General features: G+C 38.4%; 1 protein-coding gene across 3 annotated transcripts in view; it reads right to left on the bottom strand.

The window, feature by feature from the left end:
- pns (DENN domain containing pinstripe) overlaps positions 1-15588 on the bottom strand; it is a 272629-nt gene that overhangs the window by 17019 nt on the left and 240022 nt on the right. For all 3 annotated transcript variants that reach the window (XM_076201930.1, XM_076201929.1, XM_076201931.1), the window contains exons 3-14: positions 11566-11736; positions 10871-11109; positions 10577-10742; positions 10334-10433; positions 9034-9218; positions 8612-8754; positions 7730-7989; positions 7184-7398; positions 6827-7044; positions 6479-6697; positions 4683-4884; positions 4334-4504 (exon numbers count right to left, since the gene is read on the bottom strand). In XM_076201930.1, the coding sequence (XP_076058045.1) occupies positions 4334-4504; positions 4683-4884; positions 6479-6697; positions 6827-7044; positions 7184-7398; positions 7730-7989; positions 8612-8754; positions 9034-9218; positions 10334-10433; positions 10577-10742; positions 10871-11109; positions 11566-11736 (2289 nt within the window). The remainder of the gene's footprint in view (positions 1-4333; positions 4505-4682; positions 4885-6478; positions 6698-6826; positions 7045-7183; positions 7399-7729; positions 7990-8611; positions 8755-9033; positions 9219-10333; positions 10434-10576; positions 10743-10870; positions 11110-11565; positions 11737-15588) is intronic.

Genomic DNA, 15588 nt, shown 5'->3' with positions numbered 1-15588 from the left:
TATGTATGTATGTATGTATGTATATATATATATATATATTATCCTATCAGCATATAATTATCTACATATAGATAAATACCAAAGGCTCATTACTCCTTATGAAAGGTGATTGGGTCAAACAAGTCACCTACTCGATGCATTAATACCCACTTAAACCCTTCCATATGGCAACGCCTGCACCATAAGGTACAAGTGAGTATACAAGAATGCCAATATCAGCTTCTTGATTATATCCATTATGTAGTTGTAGCCCGTATTCTGTGAACATGCTTGATCACATTTTCTATGGTTATTAACATTCACCCCGTCTGGGAGTATTGGCTGCATGTTATTGTGGGGTTAAAAGCTGCTCAGTAGCATGCAGCTGATAATTTTGGGTCTATATGGAGCACTCCCTATGGACCAGAGCCACACATAATTTTGTCAGTGATAGATGAATTCTCTATTCATAGAGACATGATGACACTTTATAATACTGTGACTGTCCCTCAGTTATGCTGTCCCACCACTCTTAATACTGTCATACTGTCCTGTACCATTTCTCTGAATGTTCTTTTTTTTTTCTTTTTTTTTAACACTGTCCCCGATGATGAAATGGGTGGGAATGTTTTTGTGCCTTGTCCTTTTTGGCTATCAGGGGGGAAAAAAGCCTTGGTATATGTATGTATGTATGTATGTATGTATGCATGCATGCAAAACACTGTGGTGGGGAGAAGAATTCTGCCACCAAGTGTTCCCACTTGAGTCGTAAAAGGTGACAAAAACAGGATAGGGCTAGGACTAAGCATCCTATTCTCTGTAGCCCCAAAGGGGACATTCATAAAAAAATCAAAGACAAAAGAGGGTCTGGGAGGAGCTTTCCAACCAGAAACCTAAGGTTTGGGTCTTTTAATGTGTGTGGATGTGGTACAGATAGACAGTATGTTTGTGAGAAGATGGATGTATTGGCACTGAGTGAAACTAAGTTAAAAGGGAGAGGCAAGTTTGAGTTTGGGAGTGTAGTTGGGAGGGTGTCAGGAGTGAAGAGAGGATGAGGGAGAGAAGGGGTGGCTATACTAGTAAGTGAAGAAATAGATAAAAATGTGGTGGAGTAGAAGGAGGTTTCTTCAAGGTTAATGTAGATGAAGGTGAAACTGGGAATGGAGAGGTAGATTTTTGTAAGTGTACATGGGCCTGGTAGTGAGAAGAGTGTAGAGAAAAGGGAAACTTTTTGAATTGATTTGAATGAATGCATATAGGGTTTAGGGAGAAATGTCAATGTAGTGGTGTTGGGAGATCTTAATGCTAGGGTAGGAAATGAACCAACAAATTAGATGGGAAATGTGGAGTTCCAGGAAAAAATTGCAGGTGAGAGTTGATGATGAGTCTAGAGAGTTGATAATGGCAAATACAGTGTTTAAGAAGAAAGTAAAGCATAAGTACATATGGGAGAGGGTGGTGGACTGAAGGGTGGTAGATAGGGCTATGGAGTGTGTAGTGGTAACCAGAAGATTAGGAGTTTTGGATGTACATGTCTAAGGGAAGAGAGTGGGGGAATATCAGATCATTTTTTGGTGGAAGGTAAGTTGAAAGTGGAGGAGAGGAGAAACAGGAAAAGGACAGAGGTTAGGGAGGTGCTTAGAGTAAACTAGTTAAATGAGAAAGAAAAGGAGTACAAGAAGAAGCTGAGAGAGGAGTGAAGGATTGAGTAGAACTAAGAGTGGAGGAATGGGGTTCGTTCAAGGAGGGAGTCACAAGGTGTGCAAAGTTGGTGTGTGGAACAAGGAGGATAGAAGGAAATTGAAGGAAGGGTTGTGAGTGGTGGGATGATGAAGCAAAGATGGTTAGAGAAGAGAAGCAAGTATTTACAGTTTGTTTACAAAATAGGAAGAGAGAATCATATGAGAGGTACAAAGAAAAGAAAAGAGAGAGCATAAGATAAAGTAGGCAAAGAGGAGAGCAATGTGAAATGGGGTAAGACTATGAAAAAAAAATGAAAGTAATGAAAAGATGTTTTGGAAGGAAATTAAGAGAGGAGGCAAATCAAGTTGAAAAAAAAGTTACAAGGTGCAGATGGAGATATGATCATGGAAGAGATGGCAGTATGGGGAAGATGGGCAGAGTATTTTAGGGAATTGCTAAATGTGAAAAAGGATAGGGAGAGAAGGTAGATGCAGTGGGAAGTGCAAAGAAAATGACAGTGATGAATGAGGAAAATAGAGTAATAAGGAAAGATGAGGTAAAAGCCATTATTAAAATGATAAGAGCAGGTAAGGCACCTGGGTTGGATGGGTGTCATGCAGTGTCTACAAAAGGGAGGTACAGTGATGGTGGACTGGCTGGTGAGGTTATTTAAAGTTTGTCTAAAAGAGAGTAGAGTGCCAGGGGACTGGAGGAGTCCTTGTATAGTTCCAATTTATAAAGGAAAAGGGGACAAGTTTGAGTGTACTAGTTTCAGAGGATCAGTTTGTTGTGTGTAGTGATGAAGGCTTATAGGAGTGTTTTGACTGTGAGGATTAGGAGAGAACAGAGGGAGTAATTGGTCAGGAACAGTGTGGGTTTAGGACAGGTTGGGGTTGCATGGATCTGATTTTTGTGTTAAGGCAGATATATGAGAAACCTATATGAAAAAGTAAGGATGTTTTTTTGGGCCTTTATGGCTTTAGAAAAGGCTTATGATAGGGTAAACAGGAAGGTGCTGTGGGAGGTATTGCAGATATATGCTGTTAAGAGCAGTCAAGTGTTTTTATATGAGTAGTTGAGCCTGGGTTAGAATAAGAAATGGAGAGTGATTGGTTTGAGGTAAAGGTGAGACTTCACCTTATAGTTGTAATTTATGTTATGTCGCCTTGGCTGTTTAATTTATAAATGGACGGGGTGGTGTGAGAGGTAAATATAAGGGTAATGGGCTGGGGATTGGAGATAGTTAAGGAAAATGGAGAAAAATGAGATATAAGCCAGTTGCTTGCTGGCGAATCTGCATTTGTGGCAGGATCAGAGGAGGGATTAAGGAAGTTAGCAACAGAGTTTGGGAAGGTGTGCGAAAGAAAGAAGTTGATGATAAATGTAGGTAAAAGCAAAGTGATGAGATGTACAAGGGGAGAATGTGACAGCAAATTGGAAGTGAATATTATGGGAGGGATACTGGAGGAAGTGGTTAGCTTTAGATACTTGGGTGCAAATGTGGCAGGAAAGGGGGGTTAAAAAGTGTAATGAGAAATAGACATTTGGAAATGGATGCTAAAAGGAGATTGTATATGATTGTGCTAACACCACTATATGGGGCAGAAACATGGAGCATAAGAGAGGAAGAGAGGAGGTATTTGAATGTGTTTGAAATGTGGTTTCTGAGAAGTATGATAGGGGTTACTAGGCTGGACAGAGTAAGAAAAGAGGTGAGGAGGAGAACAGGGGTGGAAAGGGAGTGAGAAGATAGGGTTGATGAGTATTGGGATGATTTGGATACATGGAAAGAATGAGTGAAGAAAGATTAGTAAAAGAGGCGTGGAAGGCAGAGGTGGAAGGAGTGAACATGAGGGGGTGACAAAGGATGAGATGGATGGATGGATTTTATGTCTTCATGTTTTCTGGCTACCTCCCTTGTAAGGGGGAAAAGGCCACTGATATATGTATTAACATTCTGTGTGAAAGAGAAGAGTAATACTGCTGTAACTTCATAAAGCAAGTATTGTGATGCATTATCAAATCATTGTACATCAGGCAGCTGATGCTGCGTGTGAGAATTCAACTCATATTGAAAAGGTTAATGCCCTTCCTATCTCAGCACCTCACATCTTTATTCTATCATTCACCGTCTTTCTGTTCCCACCCATCCTCCTCATCCCACACAAGATCTTTGCCTATTTCAGGGCTTCCTCCTTGAAATGCATCCACTCTTCCCACTCCTTTGTCTTTCACTACATTTCATATCCCTTTCAGTTTTGCCCAGCATTCCTCCTATCTTGCCTTCTCATTCAATTTACTCACTTTTGGTACATATTTGCTTCTCTTATTTCTCTATTATACATCCATTCTCTATTTTTCTTCCCTCAAATAATCAGACATGCCACCATTCTCTCTCCTAAGTATATTCACATTCAAAACTCTTCCAATCTTCCTTTTGGGCAGAACTATATATATATATATATATATATATGTATATATATATATATATATATATATATATATATATATATATATATATATATATATATATATATATAATTTATTTCAAACTCAAACCCATTGTACATAAATGCTTTTAAAATTCAAGCAAATTAACCTTACAGTTGTAACCTATGGAAATTACTAGAAAAGAATAAGATATAAAAACTAGTATCAGACATATACAAACCTGTTTACTTTGAAGGCCATGGGCCCAAATTCTTTCAAGTAGATCACACAATGATGCGATGAGAGTGTTCTCTTCTACTCCCACCAGCCCTCCACCCTCTCCATGTCCAAGCTCTACAGCTTCTGAACCCATCTTCTCTACTAACATCCTTTTCGTTCTTGTTTTGCATTCCTACAAAAGGAAAACATAATATAACCAAAACTACAGGCTGGTTTGAAGTTGCTATATGTAGTCCAATGAAAAATTTCTGAAAAAATCCCAATCATAAAAATTAATTGTTCATTTTCTCTGGCACAAAATATGGTGATGCTAAGCATATATAACCATGTCAGGAGTGACCAAAGAGTACCTTTAGCAGCTGTTCAACAAACTTCCAATTTGTTTGAGCCATCACTGCTGGTGACATGTCTGTGAGCTGTGGTTGGCTCAACAATTTCGTTTTGGCTTCATGAATGAATTTATCCCGCTGATCATTGGTGAGTCCTGTGTGTTCCAGATGACGCACTTGCCGTTCTCTTCTCCTCCATGCATGACTACTGCGCTTTTTGCTTCTGTAAATATTAAAACACTTTAAACAGGGATAAACCATATTTAAGTAAACATTTCAGAATGAAATAATTTACCAAGACTTTGTATGAAAAAGAACAATGGAAAACAGGATGAGTATCAGGTAAAATGAAGATAATACTGTGAGAGAGAGAACTGGGAAAAAAAAAAAATTAATACATATAGTATATATATATATATATATATACTGTATATACCAATGTCAATTTCCCCCTTACAAGGGAGGTAGCCAAAAATCACAGGCATAAAATCCATTCCCACCCACTCCACTTGCATTCACCCCCCTCCCTCATAACAGGTCATCCCTGTATTTTGCCCATTGCCTTGGATCAGAAGCAATGTAGTAAAACACAGCACAGCACATCCACAGCAAGGCCACTTCAATTAATCAGCAAACAACCCCCCTCCCCAGTCTATGTCCCCTCCTGCAGAAAAGGAGAAGACGGGGAGAAATCCCTTCAGGCTGCACAAAAATGTCATCCACACATACTCCCTCATCCCCCAACCATTCCTTCCACGCATCACAGCATCATCCATACACAACCATTCTCCATTCATCCCTATCTTCTCTCTTCTCCTTTACTTCCCAATGCCCCATTTACCCCATCCATCCATCTCATCCTTGATGGCCCCCTCAGGTTCACTCCTTCCACCTCTACCTTCCACACACCTTTTACTAATCTTTCTTCACTCATTCTTTCCATGTGTCCAAACCATCCCAATATCTTATAATATGCACAATGTGATTCATCATCAAATCATTGTACATCAGGCAGCAAACATTTGTGCATGAACATAAGAACATTAAGAATGAAGGAGACTGCAAGAGCCCAAATTCCTACACTAGGCAGTTCCATGCCTATTGCAAGAGAATGTAAGTTAAGGTGCCTAAGCCTCTCTTTCTACACTAAATTTCTGAGCCATGTATCATTTTGGTCATTCTCCTCTGTACTGATTTTAGTGAACTGATGTCCATTCTATAAGACAGAGACCAAAACTATACTGTATAGTCAAAGATAGGTATATTTGACTCAGATTGAAGAGGTTATTGGATGAGAAGGATGTGTGAGGGAGATGAGTGGAGTATTGCAAGGAATTAAAGACTAAAGAAGAGCACAGGGAAGTTTCAATTGGCAGTAATAGGTACTATGAATAAGACTGATGGGTGAGGAAAATGACAAGAGAAACAGAGGAGATACAAAGAGCACTGAAAGAAATGAAAGCTGGAAAATTGCCTGGATTAGGGCCTCTATCCACAAGGTGCTAAGACAGGAGGGGCAATAAATGAGTTTCAGATAGGTGTGGGATTGGTACTACCGACACTAAATATAATAGAAACTGTACAGATATGAATAATTTGGAAGATTCTAAATGTGATGAAGGTAATCAAAGCAATGCCATTTTTTATAAAATGGGTAGGTAAGGTTCCTATTTCATCTAAAATTGATGATTGCAAGATTAAAAGCAAGAAAAGAAAAGAAAAGAAAAATATATATATATACATAAAAAATCAAGATCCTATTCATAAGAAATTTTGATGGAACATCTACTGCATTAACAACTGTACTTAAATACTACCTATGAGAAGGTTCCTTATTCAAGGCAATTCTGTCTAACAAAGGGAAGTGCCCTGGGTTGAATAGAGTACAGGATTCTGCTTTTGGATCCATTGGCTGTGGTGGAGGTGCACTGTAATCAACATGAGATAACCTCTTCTCCAAAATTTGTTCCGTTTCTCCTATGGTGGCACAAGGTTCATACGATGGTGTTCGGACTAGGCTGTCATCATACCTATCCCTAAGGGTATAAATCATATCATTAATCACTTAAAGAATGACTATCCCCACATCATAAATTATAGATGACAACCTTATCCAAAGCATAAGGGAGTGAACAAAGTTTCTTATACACTCTTAATATCCTGACCTGAGAAGTCCAATTCTCATATCAAACACCCTGAGGTTGGGGTCTTTTTCCCCCCAAAAGGACAGAATCTTGTGATCAATGAGAGTTGTAAACATCTGTGACTCTATGAAGCGAGAGAGGAATGGCAGGTGCATCTCAGGTTGGTCGGAGAGAAATGTGGCTTTGTCAAAGTTTTGCATTGACTCTCTGCAAGACAACCACTGTTCCATATCCATATCCTGTTGAGAATATATTTTGAACTGTTATATTAGGAAAACATTTCAAAGATTAAAATTGAAAACTACTGAACACATAGTCTTCCAATTTTCCATTGTCACATCCAATTTATTGGTAATTACTCAATTGAATGTTGCTTACCTGATGATTTGGTTGAATGACAAAATGATCATATGTACAAAACATGTGAACAAAGCGATTCAAGAAAGTTTCTCTTATGGCATTGTTGAATTTGAAGTCTTCCATCATGCGCTGAGCTTCACCATTCATCACAGAGTGCTCACGACTGCTATTTTGTGATAAACACCCTAGGCGATCCCTGCGCACCTTCTCCAAGTCATCACAGTCAAACACACCTGTTTAAATACAACATTATTTTAGTAATGGTTCACCTAATTAAAAGTAAATACTAAAATAGAGACTGCCTGATTTCTATTTCTGGATGTAATAATTCAAGCAATTTCACTAAATGCAGTTTAGTTTGCTAATTAACCTGACTTCACATGTTCCACAACCTTCCATGATTTTTCTTCTTCACATAACAACTATAATCATCTTTATCTTTAGTTTCTCCTTGATTCTGATCATGTGATAACTAGAGGGGAAGAGACAGGACCCCACAAACACTGGCTCCCTTCCTGCATACTACAATTAAGTAAATACAATTAGGTAAATATATGTTCTTACCAGCCTTCCTGGCGATGGCATTTATTTCCCTGAGTGCTGGTGATGTGTGCTGTAGATCAGGTCTAAAACCAGATGAAGAGCAGGAAGAGGAATTTGATGAAGAAGTGGGAGGTTGCAATGCAAGAGGTATGGAGGTGATCGAAGAATGGGACCCACTGATAGATCCCTCTGTGCTGGACACTCCTGAGTCTGAGTCATGGGACCACGAGTACTTGCGCCTCCTACGATACTTATACTGGGATTGGCGTTCATTCAGATTTCTGTTTTGGGGTTAGAATACTGTTATGTACTCTCGCTAAACTTTGCCTATGAAGCTATGTTCCATTTTAACAATTCAACTGATTGCTAAATATATGCATACATTTATCAAAAGGCACCTTCCCCCATATAATGAGATGCTGAAGTCAAATAATGCACCCACCCAACACCCAACCAAAATCCCATTCTTTGTTAGTCATTCCTCATTCACTCTTTCATATGCCCAAACTAAATCTGCATTCTGATCTACCCTACCTGACAGCTCCTGAAAACTTCCCGCAAGAGTGACCTGGAGCAATTGATTTATTGACATGACAACCCTATTCCCACTGCTCTTTCTCTGCCTCATCTATATATTTCTCACTAGCCATTCTTGTAATAGCTATCACATTTCTCAAACACTTTAGAAACACAAGGCTCTTCCTGCCTCCCTTATATTCTAAATCTTTGTTTCATACAACATTGTGAGCACAAGCACTCCTCCATATAACAATCTCTTTACATTCACCTACAAATATTTCTCATGATAATTTTCATCCCACCCTTTACACTAACTGCAAGATAAGGAATAATATTACTTATTGCTACTTAAGCTAAGAGATAAAATGTAACAAAAATCCAAACCTGTCTAGTTTTCCTGTAGGAAGATCCCATTTGTTGAGAAGTTGTGCAATTTCACTGATGAAGTCTGTTTTGTGCGGAAACTGTGGAAGGTCCTCTGGCACCTCCACTGTGCCTTCATCAATATCAACAAGACACAAGTTGGCCTGAAAGTTTATATAGAACATTAGTAAAATATTTCTTCATACCTAGAGAAGAAGTATGCATTTTTCTACCAAATGAATGATTAACATGTGATGACTCCAAAAGCATATCTGCAATTTATATATCAGAGCCTTTTTCCCTTATAAGGGGGTGATGAGGGCTGAGCTACAGGAAACATGCACATCATGATCAGATGAAACATATTCAATCATCCCTCCCATCTTATATATATATATATATATAAACACACGCACATATGAAATAATATTAGTAAATCATACTTCATTGGGGATGCGTATAGTGTCCCTGTTATCTGGTGTGCAATGCAAACCCATGATGAAAGGGACTGGAGCATCCAAGAAATGCTGGAGGGAGGACGGCAGGATTGGAACGTATACATGATGCCACATGAATGGGAACATCAATGTTGTGATGCTTTCTGCCACTAACATTAACCTGTGGTAGTCTGAAATACAAAATATTAAAAACATTCAGCTAAAGGGAGTCTCAATACACAAAGGAAATGAAAGTAAACTCAAACCTTAATTTTTGCTTTTTCTTTAGCCCTATTTAAGTCATTAGCACTCAAATTCAGCATCATGGTACACTTCACAGAACTTGTTGTGACTAGAAACTTTATTCAGCTGCAACCCTGGCCTGGCCTCGGTAGCCTTCACTGATTGAAACCTTATTCATACTGGTGTCTTCTTAACTTGAACAGAATCATCTAGGGCCAAATACAGCAAAAATTGTAAGTATCTGATGGTATGAGTGGGGAATAATTTACATTTGACAAACCCTTTTGGATCTAGCAAATTACAGTACTTCTTTTCCAAGTACCAATGTCACAAGTAATAAATTGATATGGTCCAACTTCCATATACTAAAAGGCTTTTTCCTCTTTACATGGGGAGTAACCAATTCAAAGTATACACACACCTTACACCCATCCAATACCCATTCACCACCCTTCCCATCTAGCACCTCATGGATGAAGGACCATCCTTGTCCCCTTCAGGTCAAAGGCAATATATGAAATGGAAATTGCATTAGATTTATAAAGCTTATGTAAAATTCATTTCATGATCAGTAAGCTATTTGTATGTTTATTCATCTAATATGCCTAGCAATATGGTTTATTTGCATGCATCTAGCCAAATTTGCATAAAGACACTGAAAATGCATCATTTATCATGATATTGGCAGGCTGCCTATTTATGTATTTTGCAGTGAGTTACAAATATTGACTTGGCTACCTCCCTTATAAGGAGTAAAAAGAACTTGGTATATAGATGGCATTAAGTTTGCCCTATACATTTCCTACCATGTCCTTTCTTAACACTGTCTTCCAGGTGGTAATGGTCATGGAAATTGCCTAGTGTAGGCCTTATGGTTTCTTACATTCTCCTTGATTATTATGTTCTTATATAAATCCAATCCTTACTTCATGGATTTGTTTCATACAATGGTGGGAGTTACACTGTATTTGCTGAATCTGACCCCTGATGTTTAACTAAAAATTTTCTGTATAGTATACCAGGTATTGAAGTCTGCTATGGAATGCAATACAGTATTACTTACCACTAGATACAAGAACAACTTGGTTTTCTAAAAGAACACACGTCAGAAGCTGTATGACACTCTCCACACCCACGAGGGAAAAGAACTCTCTCTGCGAATACTGAAGAATATTTGAATTAATAATAATCCCCACATAAAATTTCACATAACCAAAATCCTTAAGGCTAATTGTGGGATAGTAATATGGTGTTAAAGCACTGAAGCCATTTTTGTTAATTAATAAAACATATAATATAGACTTACATCAAACAGTGGCAACTCATGACTTGTAGGCTTCTGACAAATGAATGGAGAGTCCACACATGAAAAGGACACTATACGACCTGATGGAGGTGCAGGAACCTCATAGAGCAAGTTGTATACATGGGACTCTAAGCTCACACTTCCACTCTCACACCGAGTAAAGAACCTGCAGTGGATGGGATACATAATATAAATGGCCAATAAACTTTTTGGGACATTTATGTAATTTTGATACCATCAAAACAATTTCATACAAAGTTCCAAGACAATGGACATAGATACAATTTTCCTTACTTGTATAAACAGGTGAGAAATTTTCTAGCAGCATTCACATATGAATGCTGTCCTACCAAGGCTATACACTTAGTCACATACAGCTGGTCCTTGGTGATGTCATAGAAATTGAGAGCTGCAGGGGATTTGGGGGCGGAGAGTCGGAATTGTCTTGGAAGAGATCGGGTGTCACGTGTATCAGCTGGTGTCCCTGCTGCTGCCCTTGCCTGGCTACTAGACACCTCCGTCAAATAAACTGACTGTCGGTGAAAAAAGTCTACATGAGCAAGCGAATGAATGACTAATACAATCAAAATCTAGGTTAATCTTATTTTAATTCTTTTACACTTTTCAAGCATTCACATCTGAATACTGTTTACCTGTTTCTTTGACTTTTGAACGTTATAAGAATTTCATGGCATTCAAAGCAAAGGTGTACTGCTAAACTCACAGCAAAATAAATAAATAAATGAATAAATAATAAAATAATAATAGCAGTATTAATACTAATAACAATAATAAAAACAACAATAATAATTTATGCCTTTCCTGGGATATACCCTTTCCCTAACTATATTGTTTGGCTAACTATGACAATATAGATGTGGTCAATTAATAATGACTTGGGAAAAACTTTCTTATAATATCACCGTTTCATTACAAGTGTCTCCTTACTCAATTAAGTCATTCTAACAATATTGACAAGGGACACGTACCTGGAGGGTGTGCATGGCCGTGCATATCTGCTTCGAGTTGACCTCCTCGTAGAAGACCAGCGCGAAGCCATGAGTTCGACTACCGTCCTCACGAGTAATCAGGAACGGATGGAATTGAGGGTCAAGGTTGTGCTTCTGCGTGCGGAACTGAAGCCCCCTTGGCAGACATAACTGGAAAAAACGAGCCAGCATCATCATGACGAAAGAAAGGTGTTCCCTCGTCATCATGGCCTAACAAAGGGTAGAGTTGATTAAACTTGTATTCTAAATATTAGGGAAATGTTCCTGAAAAGCATTATTTATACTTGGGACTAATCCTGGTGAAAAGCAGTTGATTGGCCAGCTTTCTAAAATCTAAGTTTCATTTGCGTCTTGAAGGCGAAAAGTTATGTTTCTGGGACTAACACACAGATTACTACAACACGACTCGACGGTGCTGTGGTACCGCTCTCGACCACTACTTCAGCGTTTCCGATTACGAGTCCCGCCAAGAGCTGAAAATTTCACTATCACCGCACCGCGCGCCGACACTACAACTACGGTAGACAAGGTAGGTAGGTAGATAGGTAGGTAGGTAGGTAGGTGTGTGTGTGTGTGTGTGTGTGTGTGTGTGTGTGTGTGTGTGTGTGTGTGTGTGTGTGTGTGTGTGTGTGTGTGTGTGTGTGTAGATATGTGTGTGTGTGTGTGTGTGTGTGTGTGTGTGTGTGTGTGTGTGTGTGTGTGTGTAGATATGTGTGTGTGTGTGTGTAGATATGTGTGTGTGCGTGTGTGTGTGTGTATGTGTGTGTGTGTGTGTGTGTATGTGTGCGCGCGCGCGTCCAGAGGGAGGGTAGCCCCCCGCCAGAAATCCACGGCGAGCTTGAAACTGCCGGTCGTCACGTATAGTTTCATTAATTTCCTAACTTATAGAATATCAATGTTTGACTAATGAAAGTCAAAATGTAACTCATGGAGATAACGTAAATACATGCCTACGCGGACAGGGTGTATCCTGATATCTATCACTACAGCATTAACCATATGTATATCATATTCATTGTTACTCCATCTCACTAAAAAAACACTAGTACAAGACCGTGAGATGATCGAAAAGTTAAATCAATCATACAGTAGAAAGACAACGAACGAAAGAGATGTCACACGCAAATGAACAAGTGTGAAGATAAAACTATCTGACAGCAACCAAGAAATGTATTAAATTAAATAAAATAAAAAATCCTGTTATAAACTGACCTGAATGAAACGCGGGATGATCAAGTAATTGGCGCGATAACACAAATGAATGTCCGTCTACTGAATTTGCCCGAATTTAACGGCTCATTATGCATCATATATCAACAGAAGATTTCATCTATGACCCATATTACCAAATTTGGTATCTTCCTCCAAAGGTGATCTCTCATCTTGAAAATAGCCTTGCTACGTTTGCACAATCTCTGGTAAAAACAAGATGATCAATCAAATTTGCATAAACTGTCGTATTCCATTCAAATACCGTTCGCCCTCTACATACGTGACATAATCAAGTACCAGCTGCTTAATCAATCATACGATCACGCTGTGCATTAGTGAGCAAATCTGAATTATCATGCTACCCTTTCAAGACATCTGTTGGAAAAGAAACAGAATTACATAAAATGTCGAATTCAATTCAAATCCAGTTCGCTTACCTTCTATTTACGTGACGTAATACGTAAATATGTGACCTGCTTTTTAATGACCATTCGATCACACTGTGCAATAGAGCAATTTTAAATGACCATGAGACACTTTCGTCAAGATGACACATCCACTGGAAAGGAAATTAATTTGCTGAATTTCGTTTCCTAATTTGGCTTTGATGACGAAATGAAATCGTTACGACGAGAATACCCGCAGTCTTCCTTTGATCATGTTGACCTACATGATGGGATCATAGAGGACATCCTTTGCGTGTTAGATATCAGTTTTTTACGTTCAAAATGGGTACCTCCCAGCAACCCATTATGTATGCATAAGCTAGTGTATGTATGTATACATGCACATACTGTATACATGTATACATGTACATACTGTCTATATGTATAGAGGTATAATATATCACATGAAAAATATAGTAACACAATCACAGCCAATACCACAGTCGAAACAGAAGAAAATGGTCCGACTAAGTTGTGATATATATGTGTACATACTATATGTACATATGTATACATACAAGTATCGATCGTTTTTGTACATGCATGTCCTACTTATATGATGGTGATGATTTGGTTTAACGTCACAAATTCACCCTATCGGATGGCTGGGACGGTGCCCCTTACAAAGGACTTTGTAGCGTAGAATTGTGCGAGTCATGCCCTTGGTTCAACTTCGCCGGTGGCAGGGTTCGAATCGCCATCCCCTCGACCTTCGCCGCAAGTACAGGATACATGTGCGTATGTAGGTTATGTATGCGAGTGTTCCAACTCCATGCCACTTATCTGAAATATTTTTTAAATTCAATATTTTTCTGCCGTTATTCAATTTCTGCAGTCTCTGTGAGCCGGGGGGGATATCAAATAGTTTTGGAGATTCTCAAACGTGATTCAAACATTCTATGTCAGATTCATTTCTCACTTTGACGCTTGGGTTCAAATCAATTCAGTATATTTTTCAACTGTGTTTTATTTATTATGCGTATATATGTGTGTATACTCGATTGCCAAGGGAGGGTGAGAGATAAATGGCGCTGTAGACTGGAAAAAACGGGGAAAGACGGGGTTATGGTAACCCCTACAAGCCATACCCTAGGGCAAGGCTGGCTTACCCAAAGATGTCAGTAACGGCCACGCGTATCCCACGAAAAAAAATATTGTACACATCAACTTTCCAACATTCAACTCAATCGTCCTCGAACTTGTGGTCGCCACACATTTTTCTATAAAATATAAATGGATAAATAAATAATCAATTATTAATTAAATAAACAAAACGAATAAAATATAAAAAAGAATATATATATATATATATTTTTCTTTTTCTTTTCATTATAACATATAACTGGTATATTTGCATTACATTTTTTACCACCTAAAAATACAGTATGTTCCAATTTTTCTTCTTTAGATGAGGAATTCATTTAATCAAACAAGTCTTCAACGACCAAAACAGTTTCTACCCCAAAAGTTTGACGTTCAGCTGAACAAAATATCCTGGCGTTGAGGGAATAAAATGTGCAATGGGCTTCATCGAGTCGATGGGGACAGTATTTGTAGCACGGACTACTAGTTCTTGTTTAGGTTAAACAACGACTAATAATTCACGAAAACAAAATCTGAAACGATACTTGGATTACAGCCTCTCCGGAATCCTCCCCTTAGCCAATTGAAAATGTCCAACGTACAGTACACTACAAAACAAAATATATAAAAGGGGGCTTTCTCCATGGTTTGCCTCTCACTCCGACCACTCTATGACGTCATGTCGACTCGACCTAGCTCACAACCGAAGGGAAATGTCTGACTCGATCTCACTATCACCATTAACGAAAAAATCTAATTTTGTGATAGTAATTTGTTTTGAGAACTAGGCATACTCTAAAACTGAGTCTACTGTAGTATTAATATTGGGAAACCCTATTTCAATTAATATCATATTAATTTGATCGTTTTTCTTTCCTCAATCGAACAAACGGAAATACATATACAATTTATTGGCTTGTCATTTTATCTCGTTACGTTTAAATAAGCTCGGATGACTAAACTCGGATGCTTGGTATTAGGGGGCAACATTTGTTGCCAAAATCCAGACTCGGCGACTCCTGTCAAGTTCTGCTAAATTTTCTAAATCGATTACTATCACGATTGCAAAGGACCCAGTGTATCTATTGTGACAATAGTGTTGAAACAATTTTTACTTGGGCAACCCGTTGTTGCCATCTAGATTTTTTAATATCATTGACTAAAGAATATTCATATAATATAATAATGACACTATCTCTACGGTCCCCAAAATTACCATAATATTCACTGGTTTCCCGCCGTCTGAAAGGAATATGTAACT

This window comes from Oratosquilla oratoria, chromosome 18 (assembly GCF_046742065.1).
Source record: "Oratosquilla oratoria isolate Oo_2021 chromosome 18, ASM4674206v1, whole genome shotgun sequence".
NCBI lineage: Eukaryota > Metazoa > Arthropoda > Malacostraca > Stomatopoda > Squillidae > Oratosquilla > Oratosquilla oratoria.
Note: the sequence above shows the minus strand (reverse complement) of the source record. Positions and strands in the feature narration are given on the sequence as shown.